A 14,862-nucleotide genomic window follows, 5' to 3' on the forward strand; every position below is an offset into this window, starting at 1 on the left:
TTCTCTTTGCCTTGGTATTATGTGCTGTCTTATACAGACGTGAAAGGTGGATCGTGAGGGGCAACAATGGAAAGGCCTGAACACCTGAGCTTTTGTACTTCCAGGTACCTTGGATCAGGGACGTCCCGAGGCTGGGTGACACCCGGAGCGGTAACAGAGTGACACCCTGCCGTGACGTCACCACGCGCGTGCGCAATGACGTAATCGCGCACGCGCGGCAGTATTCTGATACCTGCCGGCGGCCATCTTGGTGATGGACGCCAGCAGAGAGAGGAGGGGACAGTCACCCAGCGGGATAAGGTATGCCGCCGGGTCCCCTCCTCTCTCCTGATACTGAACACCCGACTTTTCAGAGGGGGGTGACACCAAAATGACTGAGTCATTTTGTGTCACCCCTTCAATGGTGTCACCCAGGGTGCGGGCCGCACCCCCCATGTAACGCCACTGCCTTGGATGCGTGTGGAAAACAGTACTTGTATTTCAGAGCAAATATAACCCTTATATTCATTAAGAGCAAAAATGATGAGACTTGCCACATATTTGTACAAACAGAAAGAAAAAGCAGGAAACCATCTACTAGAGAGGATTAAGTTTATAAGAATGATAATTGAAGCATCCCGATCAAATATGAAGCATGTGTTCTGCTGGGAGTCAGTCCATATGTATGCCAGAACCTAATTTCAGTTTATACCTAAAATAACACTAGACTCAGGAATTAAGTCTTACAAATACAATCAAGTACCTCAAACTAGTAACAAAAATGTATCTTATTTGTGTATCACTCGGCTGTAGATCCTCAAATCATCTCTGAATTGGTGCTGACACTGTCCTTCCTTCTGGAGGGGGGCTACTTTTGTTCCCCATGGTCCCTGTGTATCTTGTAAAGTAGCCATCGCTCTAAGCTCACTCCTGTGATGGATTACAATCTCAATACAAATTCGTAATCTAACATGAGATTGTATTCCATCATAGGAGCGAGCTTAGAGCGGTGACTACTTTACAGCACACACAGGCACCATGGGGAACAAAAGTAGCCCCCCTCCAGAAGGAAGAACAGTGTCAGCACCAATTCAGAGATGGTTTGAGGATCTACAGCCGAGTGATACCCAAATAAGATACATTTGTGTTAATAGTTTGAGGTACTTGAATGTATTTTTAAGATTTAACTCCTAAGTTTAGTGTCACTTTAACACAGTAACAAGGAAGTGGACCAGTGTCAATACTATAGATGCACAAATACTGCTGTCGGTGCCAATACTGGACATCTCGTCCTCTTTCCCACTGCCCACACAGCTATGGTGATACCCTGACGCAGTACTGGGGAATCCCACACCTGCCCTGGTGAGACCTGCACCTGCCTGATGGTATTCTGCATTGCTGTGTAATGTATTGCTGGGATTTGTAGTCCCTCTACAGCTTGGAGTCAGTGTCGGAACTACCAGGGTTGCATCGGTTGCAGCTTGGACCAGGCCCTGATGTTCCATAACTATTCTAAAATCATTAGTCTGTACTGTTTTAGTAAAACTCATATGACACTAAAAAAAAGTATCGGTAATTGTATCTGTGAGTATTTGAGGAAAAGTATCGGTACTCAGTACTTGGTCTTGAAAAAATGGTATCGGTGCATCCCTAGTCAATACATAATATGGAATGGGCTTCATTGGTAATTATAGCCGGCATTCATCAAGCTTTGATTGAATATAAGGCTCTTCTACAGATGATTATTTGATTGTCAATAAATGGCTGCTGAAACTTGCTCAAAGGCTTCCTGACTACGCTGCTTTCAGACAAGTGTTTGTAAGGTAAAGTATAAAGTGTCGGAATATAATGACCTTATCCTTGTGATTGATGTTTCCTTAATGTGGCTCTTTGAGCTACCTGTAATATCTCTCCAAGTCTTGCCCCACCTACTGTATGTCTCAAATCTTACCAAAAAGACTCCCATTCGCCATGTATTCATTGTTTTTTTCCCTCTGATAATCGTATGTCATGACTTTTACATGTGATCATTAGATTACATTTTATGGATCTCATCTTTACAGGGTAAGTATACTTTCACATGAAGTACCCTAACTAACCCACCCTCCCCTGCAATCTTACTAGGTTCTTGTAGCCATGACCCTTCAGGCTTAAATATTCTTCCCCTGTCTTTGCCTATGTAGCAGCTTACTGGAGACCTCTATGGGGCTTTCTTATGAGTCAGGAATTGTTTGGAAGATAAGAGAAGGAGCTACCAAACAAGTATGGGAAGTAAACATTGAGGCAAGTCACTACTGTAAGAACTGGATAAGTAGCTGGAGTAGGGGAAAGGTGGGTTAATTAAGGTCAAGAGGCAAATTGGGTAAGTATACGTTGTGTGAAAGTATACTTCCCTTTCAACAAACATTGTCTTTACAAATAAAACCGTCTAGAATAAAAATCATTGATTTATTTTAAAGCTTTGCATGTGTTTTTAATTCTTTTAGTCACTATGCACATCCCGGCCTTAGATGTCATGTAGTGGCAAGCCAGGACCAATTTCGGGCACATTGGGCTATTCTGCAATTTTTGTTCAACTGAACAAAAAAAGTATAAAGGAAATCATCTGTAATGTTAGGCTATACCTCTCTCCGAACGCTTCAGCTTCCTCCAGCTCAAACAATGTATCCACTTACTTGAAAAATGATCAGCTTTGCAGTTGGTCTAAACTTGCATTATGGAGATATCACAATCTCCTCCTCTGCAACACTCAACTCTCCAACATGAACTGTGCTATATAAAAACCTTTAGATGAATATAAAAGATTGGATCTCCAACACTTCCAGGTCACACGGAATATAAGCAGCTTCCATCCTACTAGATATAGCTTGGGTGGTTGATGTTATCAGACACCCCCCAATGCATCTAGTATTCTCAGATCCCCTGATCCCTCTGGTTCAAATTTTGCCTGACAATTCCACCGAAAGGTGTTAGAATGTTCTCTGTAATTTAGCATAAAGCAGCAGACAGTGGTATTTGCTAAGGATACTCTGGTGTATTATAACTCTATACAGTTGCCTCTTTTGGTCTCTGCCAATAATTTTTTGGGTGCCTTAAAGGAAATGTGTGAATTCTGAATAGAGACCAGCAGTAGCCAGAACTGTACTCAAGAATGATGTCTGATAATAAGGACCTGTCAATGGGCTTTTGTTGGCTTGAAAAAGGTTTTGCACTCAAATACAAGTGTACAGGAATGCAAAACCTGCTTGAGGGCTTGTTCACGCCATAAACAATGCATTCCAGAGCGGTCAACTCCTGGAACGCACTGTATGGCATCCCGGTTGGAGTGGGCGTGGTGGTGCATTGAAGTCAATGGCAACGCAGCCACACCGTCTGCCCGCACTAGAACACGTTGCACATCAGTGTCTGTGTTCCGGTCCAGTGCAATCAGAAAAAAGTGCTTACAGCATTTTTTCAGATTGCACTGGATTGCAGGCACTGATGTGCCACGTGTTCGGGGGGGGCTTGGCTACGGTGCCATTGACTTCATTGTATCCCCCCCTCCTACCCCTGAACGCAGAAAGCTGGTCGGTATGTGATACAGTGTGTTCCAGCAGCTAACTCCTCTGTGAACAAGCCCTCAAGCAGGTCAAATGCACCTGTCAACAAATTCTGTATGATCTCAGAAGGGTCTCAAACTGATGCCATCGACACAGGCCCTAATACAGCCATGATACCTGATAAATTACCTTTCTGGTGCTTTACTCATAATTACAACAATGTATTTCCTTTCTACTGGATTATGCATGCATTCCAGTGGAGCAAACTCCATGAAGGAATGTAAAGATTAGGGGTTTCCCAAGAAGCACCTTCACAGCTGCTTAGACTTCATGTAACCAGGAGGTGGTGGTGGGGATCCAATTTGCAACAGAAATGTTTTTTAAAAATAGGTTTTTTTAACACTATTTGTTGCATTCTATTCTATGTTGTAAGGCCACAAAGAATACGCAGTATTTACTTTCGACTTTTGGTCAAGTTTAAGAATGGATTTCAGCTTCTTATGTTAGTAGACAAAAACAATTTATTCCGTAGAAACCATAAGTACAAATAGAAATGTAAGAACATGTTTTGGATTAAACTGAACAGAACAGGGAAAATGATGACGTGTCCTCAGTCTTGCTTATAGTGTCTTCCAGATGTGATGAGTATACGTCCATACGGCTTGGTCTGCTCCATACGGATAACCTTCTGTGTGCAGAGCACTGTGAAATCCAATGGTATGTGATAGCAGAGTCTCAAGAAAGGCAAATACTTCAGAAACAAATTGGTAGTGATTGCTTACTCAAAATGGAAATAGGATTTTCAATTTTAAATACCATCTCACCCTGCAGGAAACCGCTGCTAGCCACGCCCCATTTTTCTTTGGTGGGTGGGGGAGAGTGGTTACTGGAGCTCTGAATTTTCCCAGCAGTACACTAGCTACCGCTAAAAAAACAAAAAACGTTTCCCCTATATTAAATGATAAAACATTTATTATTACCCAATTTGTTGGTAAAATATAAGAGGCGGGGTCACGTCGGGTAAAAAGACACCAAACATGTCAAGCCTTAAAATTGCGTGCGCGGGCGAAACCTCAAAAAAACGATAATACCCAAAATTGGCCATAGGCGACGCTTTAAAAGCTTTTACCGCTCATCAGTTTAGTGTTATCAGTGATTGATGGCCCTAGAATTATTGCTCTCGCTCCGACGTTCGCGGCGATATGTAACGTGTGTAGCGCAATTGTCGTTTTCGCGCGCTGGTGCACCGGACGTATATTTACGTTTATATGTGCGAAAACGTGGGGGTGGGGGAGTTAAACATTTTGGGGGTTTTTTTAAAACTTTTTTATTTGTTACTTTTATTTTTTTCATTTAAATCTTTTTTTTTTTTTTTTGCACTTATTGTTATTGCTATTATATAGGGGGATAACAATCTCCCTATATAATAGCAAAGGCACACTGACAGGTCCTCTTTATGGAGACATTAGGGGTCTCTAGGACCCCTAAAGTCACCTGTGGACCCCAAAAGAAGCTGATGAAGCAGATCTCTGCTTCATCAGCTTCTTCTCTCTGGCTATAGCAGCCAGATGACTGACAGGTGAATGCGGAAGTGATGTAACACACATCACTTCTGCATTCACAGCCCGGAGGGAGGTCAGCAAGGAGCTGATCTCCCTTCCTCTTCCTCCTGACGCCCTCCGAGCCGGTCCCGGGCCGCAGATGGGGCAGCGCATCCCGGGATTGAAGGTGAGGGGTCAGGAGGGGCGGCAGCAGACCGCGGACGAAAAAGCGGTGGCAGCAGACGGGAGGGCCGAAAAACTAGCACATATAGACGATGGGCAGGCTATAGAGCCACCGATATTCTATGTGAAACACCCGGTAACGGGTGTTTGCATTGCACGGGTCTTTTCTGCCCGTGCACGCCCGCGAGCAGAAAAAAAAAAACGCCGTCTGGAGACGGCAACCCGCCAATGCAGCAGTGCCGTTCGTCCGTTTTTTTACAACGGGCGGACGGCAACTGGTTAAATACCTGGTGATCCTGCCAGTAAACCCCTTTTGTTTTCCACTTCCTGTACCAGACCAAGAGGTCCAACAAAAGTGACAGTTGGAGGGGGTTAAAGCTAAAGTCCAGGAATAAAGGATAATTTACATACTGCACTAGGTGTATGGTATTTGCAGAGGGCGGCTGCAAAGTAGAAAAATCTTGCCTTGCAGGATACCGTCTCCTACACAAAACACTGAGCTTCTGGGCACTGAGTGAGGCAACTTGAGCAGTGAAGTGCTCTGGTCACATCACCCACCCCTCCTCACTATTGCCCATTCACGAAATGTCTTGTATCTTTTTCAAGAATACATGTGACAACATCTCTCCTCCAATCACAGAAAGCCTTGCATTCTTTGAAAAAATATATTTTGTGAATAGATGATATTGAGAAGAGGTGTGTGATGTGTTCAGAGCCTTTCACTGTTGCCTGGTCTGATGAGTCTGTTTTAGCTGCAATATTCAGAGTGTAGGGTCAGAATTTGGTGTAAACAACATGAAAGCATGGAGCCATCCTGCCTTGTATCACCGGCTCAGGCTGGTGGCGATGGTGTGGGGGATATTTTCTTGGCACACTTTGGGCCCAATATGGACCAAAATCCATGTTTCCAACACCTTGTTGAATCTATGCCATGAAGAATTAAGACAGTGCTGAAGGTAAAAGGGGGTCCAACCCAGTACTAGAGAGGTGTACCTAATAAACTGGCCGGTGAGTAAATGTAATTTTTTTTATTTACCCATATAGACACTTATAATAAGGCTCTACGACAGGTATACTGTATATGCAGAAATGTAATAACCTATAACAGTCAATCAGATTTGAGTTTAATGCAGTCCTGATGAATTCTTAGTTGCTATAGATTACTGTATTTTGCACCACCACAATAAAAAGGGAAAAAGTATACAATGTGTTGCCTGCTGCAAGGTGGAGTATCAAGACAAAGCAGCTCACTCAACACCATGGAAACGCATGATGCTAATCCATGGCAGGTGGGATCTATACAGAAGAGGACAAAAGTCTGCCTCTGTCTAGACCTGCATCACCTCCTGCCCACAGGGCCCATTCACACTACATCCAGACCAGATTGTTTCCAGACCTAAAATGCAGCCCAATGTATCCCTTTGCTATTTCTGGCCTCTGTTCACACCAGCACAGTCCGTTCCAGACCAGAAAATAAAAAAAACTGCAGGTCTCTTTTTGTCTGGTCAGGAATGCACTGGAACTGCGGGCAGGTACACACCATTTTCCGGACCAGATCTGGTCCGGAAAATGGTGTGAACCTGCCCTCGGTCATGCTGCCACAGCAATACTCTGCTGTGGCTGTTGGCCACTCTAAAGGGGGACTGAAGACGACTCTGCTGTGAAAGGTGGACTAAGGACGCTACTGTGAATGGGGGGCTCTTGATTTGAAGGGGTCCTGATGTAAAGGAGGGGCTTTAGATATAAAAGGGAGAGACTGTGATTTAAAGGGGGAACTGATGTATAAGGTGATGTATTTTGATGTGAAGAAGGCTTCAGATGAGAGAGGAGAGGGAACTTTCATATGATATTGTTGGGTTTTTTTTTTTAACGCTTTGTTTTTTGCATGGGGGTTCCCCCATAGAATCTTTACCAGACGACTATCCTAGGGGTAAGGATTTGGGAGGACACGGACCACATGCGGTTTTTGATATGTTTACATATAATTTGATAATGAAATTGAAAGTAGATTCTAGATACTCACCAAGACAATTGTAAAAGAATCTGGAGACCAACATACGAGGATAAGACTGGGGTGTGAGGCCAAGAAACTCTGCACGCCCATCTCCATCAATCTGAGAGTAAAGCTTCCTAGAGCATGACAGAACCAAACCAGCATAAGTCAAAAAAGAAGAATCGGCAAGCTTTGAGAAATATTAGAGCTTAGTTACATTTGAGTTTTTAAATGGCCTGAAAGACATATGTTGTTCATATATGCTTCACTTATTTGCTATTGAAAGTGAATAGAAATGGTCTGCTGGATAGATGATGTATAATGTAACTAAGGCTCCATTCACCTATAGCCAAGTGGCATGGAAAATGCGCAAACTTTAACCATATGCGTGGATTCTGCGCATTTGTGGCAATTACTATAGTCGGAACATGCGGAATCCACCCATAAAATCGCACATGGACGATTTTGCGGGACGCACGGTTTCGTACCACGTGGATGCCGCAATAGTCTGAACAATGCATATTGCAATGCATTCTTTTTGATGTTTAGCAAGTTTCCGCACGTATTCGTAGGTGCACATACGCTCGGAAAACAGCTGATGCGTGAATGGAGCCTTACTATCAGCCAGAGATCCAAATAAGATATTGTACTTTTACTCTCTATACATGAACCAATAGCTGAACATATTATCTTGCAACAAAGTGAGAATAACGAAGGTGCTACACTTTCGTTACATTTCAATCCAGTGAAGTGTAATGGGACAGCACTCGGTTACTGGACTAAAAAAAAGCTAATGAGAGATTTCTGAAGAACTAGTCTACTATTGTTTGGGTGAGGCTCCACTACAAATGTTAACGTTGTGCACAAGTTTGTCTGTTTAGGATATAGTTCCAATCACTTTAGAAAGTTATTTCTCTTTTTTGAGATTTAATGAAGGTTTTTGTATTTTATGCTTCATACACTCCTTTTATCAACCCCTAAGAATTGACATGGGTCTAGTTCAAAGGAGTGTTAAGGTGGATAACTATTTGGAATGTTGTGGTAAGTCACAAATCAATATCCAATATGAGTAGTCATGTGACTAAGAACATAGTGCAGCACGGTATACCTTTGTACATCTTCCAGTAAAATATCTTCAGTTTCAGGCATCTCCACAATAGGTTCTGGCATCTCTGAGACTATGGGTAGTAATGTATCTTCCTGCACTGACAGTGCCCTGTAAGAGAATTCATAAGAAAGAAGTGTAAGCAGTAGATGGTATTTTATATGACTGACGGAAAGAGTCAATAATCACGATCAACTCCATCCATCAACATGATAATGAGAATGTATGAAACAGCTTTACAGTGTATACAGAACCCCAAACACGTAGTATTTAACTCTCAAACGGTTTTTTCACTAATGAATCCCGAACAAACAAATATACGTTGCCCAGCAAATCATTTCTTTCCATTTTTGCCCAAGAACTTAGTCATCATGTTTCAGAACTACTTCATCTCTCTCAGCTCAGCTTCCCTGAACTTCCTGCCCAGTACAAGGTCATAAGGGACAGAGCAGTCTACAACATATGTCCATCCTCTAGCTTGGAGAAGAGAGGGAGGGAGGGAGTGCCTTGCCTTGTGTCTGTGTCTTTGTGGAGACGCACACAGCTTACTATTACACACAAGGGTAACTCCATAGGATCCTACAAAGGAAAGGAGTTGCACTAAAACAGGAAGTCAGTGTCAGGGGACCAGCTGATTCTGCAGGAAACCAAAACTTTTAAACAGCAAGAGGCAGCATTAATTGTAAGTGATTTCATCCGCATCTGGAATAGCTTAAAAACCTTTTGACTTAAAACTAAATTTCGTTAAAATTTTATTAATCTTTATAAAGTGATGACCTGTCAAACCTCAGCCCTGTCCTGGTGACCCCGAGCACTATGCTGCTGCGGAACCTAATGCATACAGTATGTAAACCCAAAAGCAGAAGTGTAATTATATTGCAGTTTAGTCTTTTTTTATTCTTTATTTTCAGCTGCTGATCCAGCCAGTAAGTCTGTTATGTTTTACCTTCCTTTACTAGACAAGCTGTCCAGAAAATGTGGTAGATAGAGGATTGAGACAAACCATTTAATACTGATGGGTGTTTAAAATGGTCAGCTTTTATTTATTTATGTCAAATGTTTATCCCAAAAGGAAAAACTGTGGCTGTAACTGCTTAAAAATTGTTTGCTGAAGTTGAGATTGAATTTGCTAGTCAAAGCATCTAAATCTGGTAGTGCATCTAACACTCCACAGGGTGACAATGCCTATGTCCTAGGGCGGCTCTGCTGCAAGACAGAAAGTATGTAACTGGCCAGATCGCCAGGTGGAAAAAAAAAACTAAAAAGAAAACTAATGCAGATACCACATCTAAGGATTGGTAAGCTGCAATATATTACTATTTTGGGTTTAGATGCGCTTTAAACGTTAGAATGTGTACTAGCTACTGTCCACATATACTGGGAATTCTCTTTACCCTCAGATGGAAGAACCCACAGCCACACTATGCAGTAAAGTGTATTACTAATCTGTCCAGTGCAGCAATAATACCTGGATAAGGTGTGTTCTGGTTTAGGAGCTCAAAAAGCCATGAAACTGGAAGAATGGCCTGGAAGAAGCTTGAAGTTACTAAGGTTTTGTTTTTTTAAATCTATTTTTAACACTCTTTAAAAATGGTCAATTTGTCATGTGAAATTTCCACAGAAACTGCACATTAGATGACGATGGCCATTCATGTGTTTGTAACCAAGACTGGAAAGGCCTATGGCCACAAGCTCTTCTTTCTTCAAGGACCTGTCTGTCTCCCTGTGTCCAGTGATCTGCTGGAAGCCTTGGCCTGTAGGCCAGCCTTTCTTTACCAGGGTGCCATGGCACACTAGTATGCCTTCTGGCTCCCTCAGGGGTGCCTCAACATTTTGTGGTAGTGGGACTGTAACGTGAAGGGGAAGTGAAAACTGATGTGAAGGGGCTCCTGATGTAAAGGGGGAAATCTGATGTGAAAGGGGAGGACTCTGATATGAAAGAGGCGCTTCTGATGTAAAAAGGGGGGTGCCTTTTGTGAAGGAGGGATCTTGATTTGAAGGGGGCACTTCGATGTGGAGGGGAAAACTCACTTTTTGTGTGTTTTTTGCATGGGATCCCTCTTAAAATCTGACATTTTGGACTGGGGTGCCCTGAGATTTTGCAAACTTTTAAAGGGTGCCATGGCTAAAAAAAAGGTTGAGAAACACTGCTATAGGCTGTGTAGTTGTTGTGAGTCGTTACTTGAATCTTATGCCTATCTCACCTTCCTTCTTCAGGAGTAAATATTATGGTTTTAAAGCGTTCCTCTTCAGACACCTCAAGAGACAATTCTGTTAAGGACATGAGAAGAATATGAAAATCTGGTCAGGATCATCAGTGAACATACATAACTTAGATGATGTGCCCATTCAGCAATATATTGCCCTACCTCCTCATATGGAAGGGCTGCACCTTGTTCATCTGCATTGGCATAAACTGCCTTTTTAAAAATTGCAGAATTATGACTGAATTGTTGTTTTGTCTTTATACTTCAATAGGAACAGCATTACTTCAGAGATGAACATATGAATTCCTAAATTAACACACTCTCCATGCCAGCTACAGTTCCCAGCTGTTGAATGCATGTGGCACCTCCACGTCCAGCTACAGCACATTTCATGTGAGGACAGCTTGGATTCCACACTCATAAAGATGGATGTAATGGCCTGACTCACCTGAGGACTGCATGATGCTGACTCCAAAGTCAGTGGCTGCACGTACCATCTGAGGAAGGAGATGTGCAATCTTTCAGTATTTAGCACTCAGAATTTTTGGCAATTTTTATGAAAATGTTTTCTGCTAGAGTTTGGTCTGCTGCCCATCTCTCACCTCCAGCTCACTCATGGTCTCTTCCTCCCTCTCCCGGATATATTGCAGTGGCTCTAACAAAGCACATCTAGTCCACAGTGCGGTCAGCTCTGGGCACATGAATTGCTCTAGGGCAAAGGTAACATAAGCAGTGGTGAGCAAAATAAAAAGGACTTTAAAGTGAACCTGTCAGCCATGTAAAATCAGTCACAGTTCTGTAGCGCTTCTCTTTCTCCTTACTCCTCCAGCACAGTAAATAGAGAAGAAATGCTACAGAACTGTGATTAGCCTTTGTGTTCTCCGACTGGTGCTGTGAGTTGTGTGGATGCTTATACTGCAAGAAAGTGCGTCTGACTTCATCTGTATAGTTCTGCCTGAAATGAAATGCAGCAAGATGTCTGCTGGTACATTTATTATGCATAAAACCCTCTTCTCTGTGTTTTCACTCTGTTGCAAGAAGCCTGACTTCAGGACTAAGCTCTTTTTTTCACTATCCAATGAGTGCTCTTATTGGCCACTGAGGCATTCTTATTGTGCAGAGGGTGGCAGATATTAAGGCCCTACAAACAAAATTGACAGGTTCTCTTTAATGCAGCATTTTGTTAATCTGGTCTAATATAGAAGGGCCAATAGAGATCAGAAATAAAACAAGCTGGAGATCAATGCCTATACTCACCATAGGTTGGAGATTCAAAGAGAGAAGCCGCGGTTCTAAGCGTCAAGTGAGGAAGTGTTATGGGGCCCTGAAACAAGAATACACTCGTTTGCCTTTTTATAATACTGAAAGAAGAAATCAAGTGACGATACTGATGGCTGAGAGGTGTTGTCTTGTCCTTGGTATTTGTTTTGTTATTAACATACCATTGGCTGGGTGAATACATTGGGGTTACTTGTCTGCTTTTGCATTATCTTGCTTTGAATCTGTGTATCTTTGTCAATTTTTAGTCGGCTCCTTCTCCCAGGTCGCCTGATAGGTCGGTCAGCCAGCTCAGGCACTACCAGCTATATTAATGAACAGAAAATGGGAAACGGCGATAAGTGTATAGGTGGAAGCTATGTTTCTACATCATTATATGTTAAAGAGGTGTTTAGGCAATGGTTACAAATTGGCTCCGAGCCACCATTCACACCTGTGAGGTTTAACACCCATTGGGAAACACGTTTTAATGCACAACAAGTAGATTGGCATGATTACCTATGGGGCCCGTTCACACGTGTGTGCTGTGCTGCTGTACTTTGGAAAACTAATACAGATGTGTTTTTTTGGTGCATCAACACGTGTTTTTGGTCCCATAGACTTAATAGCAGCAAATGAAAGCACACGCAACATGCATTTTAGCGAATGACAACTAACCTCCAGCAACCTCCACATTAATTGACTTTCATTGGCCAAACAAAAAAAATGAATCACACATCAACACACTTTAAAATGCACATTAGCGAGCATATGGCTGCCAGCCCTGTTCGGCCGATAATTTTCCAACCAGCTGGTCGAGGAATGCCGGGTAGAAGGGTGCTGACAGCAGCACCCACTGTGCGAATTTCGGCCAGGTCATCAGGAACCAGCCTAAATTTGTACCCTACCATAGTCAGCAGGATGGTCAGCTTATCACTATTTATTTTAGCATGGGTCTGTTTTATTGTATAAGGAGCCCAGCAATCAGATACCTGAGCCCAAAGTGTGTGACTATATGCTGTGTACAGGATGTGCTGCGCCCCCTGTTAAGTGGAGCCTCAACATCACACCCCTTGTGTGGGCACAGAAAATTATTGATCATTGTAACATATGTTTTATAGTTTGTTGATTTAACTTTAAAGTCTAAGATTACTGATTTGTTACAAAACCAAATGAGAATTCTGCAGCTATTGTGGGAAGAAAGGTACACATAGAACTACACCCCTTAGGCCCCGTTCACATTGAGCGATTTATCGCGCGGCAATTTACCGCGCGATATCGCTCCAATGCTTCTCAATGGGGCAAAGGGTCCTGCTGTCGTGTGTCGCTACAGCAGGACCCTTTTTGGAGCGGATTTAGCCGCGATTCAAGCTTGCTCAATGCAAGCATTTGCGCGATATCGCGCAAAATGCAAATCGCGCCACAAACGTGCGATTTGCGAACCGCTCAATGTGAACAGGGCCTTATGGAGAATGGTACATAAAGGTATAATTCACTGAGGTTACACATTCTGATTTGCTACAAAGAAATATATTATGAGTTACGCAGTTGCATAAGAAAAGATAAGCAACTTAGGAAATGTGATTACAGTTTCTCTTATCAGTGACCTGGCCAACTGTCACCTCTCCATGTTACAGCTAAATACAGTTTACCAATACATTCAGCTCTCCAGTGCAAACGTGAGAATAATGAGATGTTAGCCTGGACACCAAACAAATGCTGTACAACTGAAAAGTCTGGTAAAATATAAATTAACATATTGATCAACAAAATGAGACTTTGTTGTCATGCAGCATTACCCGGCTACTATTAAACCGCCCAGCCATATAGATCTTTAATTTCACATGGCACATGTTCCTACTAATTCTGGGCCGCTGTTCAAATTATCCAAATGTTTTTAACCTCCTTGATAAAAAAAACCTTTTTCTCTACCATAGCTATGATTAGATAGGTATATCCAATCCATGGAATTCCAAAAAGACTGTTTCAAACAGTGCACCTTATTCGCACAGAGAGTACATTCGCATCTCTGTGAACAATTCAACTAGTTCACACTAGTCCTAGTACCTTCAGTTCAATAGATAAGCCGGAAAAGTATTCAGCACAAGAGGTAGTTCTCACTTGATCAACTGTAAACTGATTTCCTATGTCACAAAGGTAAGGTAATTCATTATTGTCATACTGCAAGTAGATTATAATATTTATGTATGCATTTGGTAGACGCCAGTTCAACCTTTGTAACAGACATGGGTAAACTGAGTAGAGGGGCAGCTAGTTTTCTAGAACGTATACGGTATATTAGGGATGCACTGATCCTGTTTTTTCGGTATTGAGTACGAATCTCGATACTTTTTTTTAATCAATACCGAGGACCGATACCAGTGCGGTGTGCCCCAATTATCAGGAAGTCGGGCGCGCAGATTGCCTGGCTTCCTTAATTGCCTGACTTAATGACCAATTAGGAACACGGGCAGCGGGTCATGAGGTGCCATCCGGCTTCCGAATTTGTCAGGAATCAGCACGCTAAAGGCGGGTCATAACCCGACGCTCGGTTTCCTGATTGGAAAGGAAGCCGGCTCCATGCTCCCTTAGCACTGCCAGTCAGAGGGATATCTCCCACTGACCAGAAGTTCCGGTATCGGAGGTATGCATTGGAGCATTTGGACGAGTACTCAGTATCGGCACCGATACTAGTATCAGTAATAATAATAGTATCGGTATGGGTGCATCCCTACAGTATATGATGAGCTCTAGGCATTGTGTACACTAGGCATAGACTGTATTAGGGTGCAGGTGTAGCTTGAGATTCTGCTGTAGCAGATACAGATAATAAGGTGTAGTTTGCTTGCAAGCTGTCGCCAGCATAGTTAGTGGTTACATGTGCATATGTTCCCGAGGCCCATAAGACTAGCACAAACATTGCCTTGTTACTCCACAGTAGAAAATCTGCACATTATTCCTATCCTTGAATAGTTGGAGAAGAGTGGGTCCTCAGAAACCTCTCTGCACTTTCTGAGAGCCTTCTAATGTACAACGTGCTAAAAGTTCTAATCCTGGT

The 14,862-nt window shown here is 42.6% G+C and overlaps 1 protein-coding gene across 1 annotated transcript in view; it reads right to left on the bottom strand.

Annotated features, from left to right (window-relative positions):
* Window positions 1-4,128: 4,128 nt before the first annotated feature.
* REC8 (REC8 meiotic recombination protein) overlaps window positions 4,129-14,862 on the bottom strand; it is a 40,890-nt gene continuing 30,156 nt past the window's right edge. Inside the window, exons 14-21 of the mRNA XM_018556666.1 lie at window positions 11,990-12,130; window positions 11,805-11,871; window positions 11,150-11,256; window positions 10,996-11,044; window positions 10,545-10,611; window positions 8,344-8,451; window positions 7,266-7,372; window positions 4,129-4,220 (exon numbers count right to left, since the gene is read on the bottom strand). Coding sequence (XP_018412168.1) covers window positions 4,129-4,220; window positions 7,266-7,372; window positions 8,344-8,451; window positions 10,545-10,611; window positions 10,996-11,044; window positions 11,150-11,256; window positions 11,805-11,871; window positions 11,990-12,130 — 738 coding nt within the window. The remainder of the gene's footprint in view (window positions 4,221-7,265; window positions 7,373-8,343; window positions 8,452-10,544; window positions 10,612-10,995; window positions 11,045-11,149; window positions 11,257-11,804; window positions 11,872-11,989; window positions 12,131-14,862) is intronic.

Source organism: Nanorana parkeri, unplaced genomic scaffold (assembly GCF_000935625.1).
Source record: "Nanorana parkeri isolate BGI_ZX_2015 unplaced genomic scaffold, ASM93562v1 scaffold246, whole genome shotgun sequence".
Taxonomy (NCBI): Eukaryota; Metazoa; Chordata; class Amphibia; order Anura; family Dicroglossidae; genus Nanorana; species Nanorana parkeri.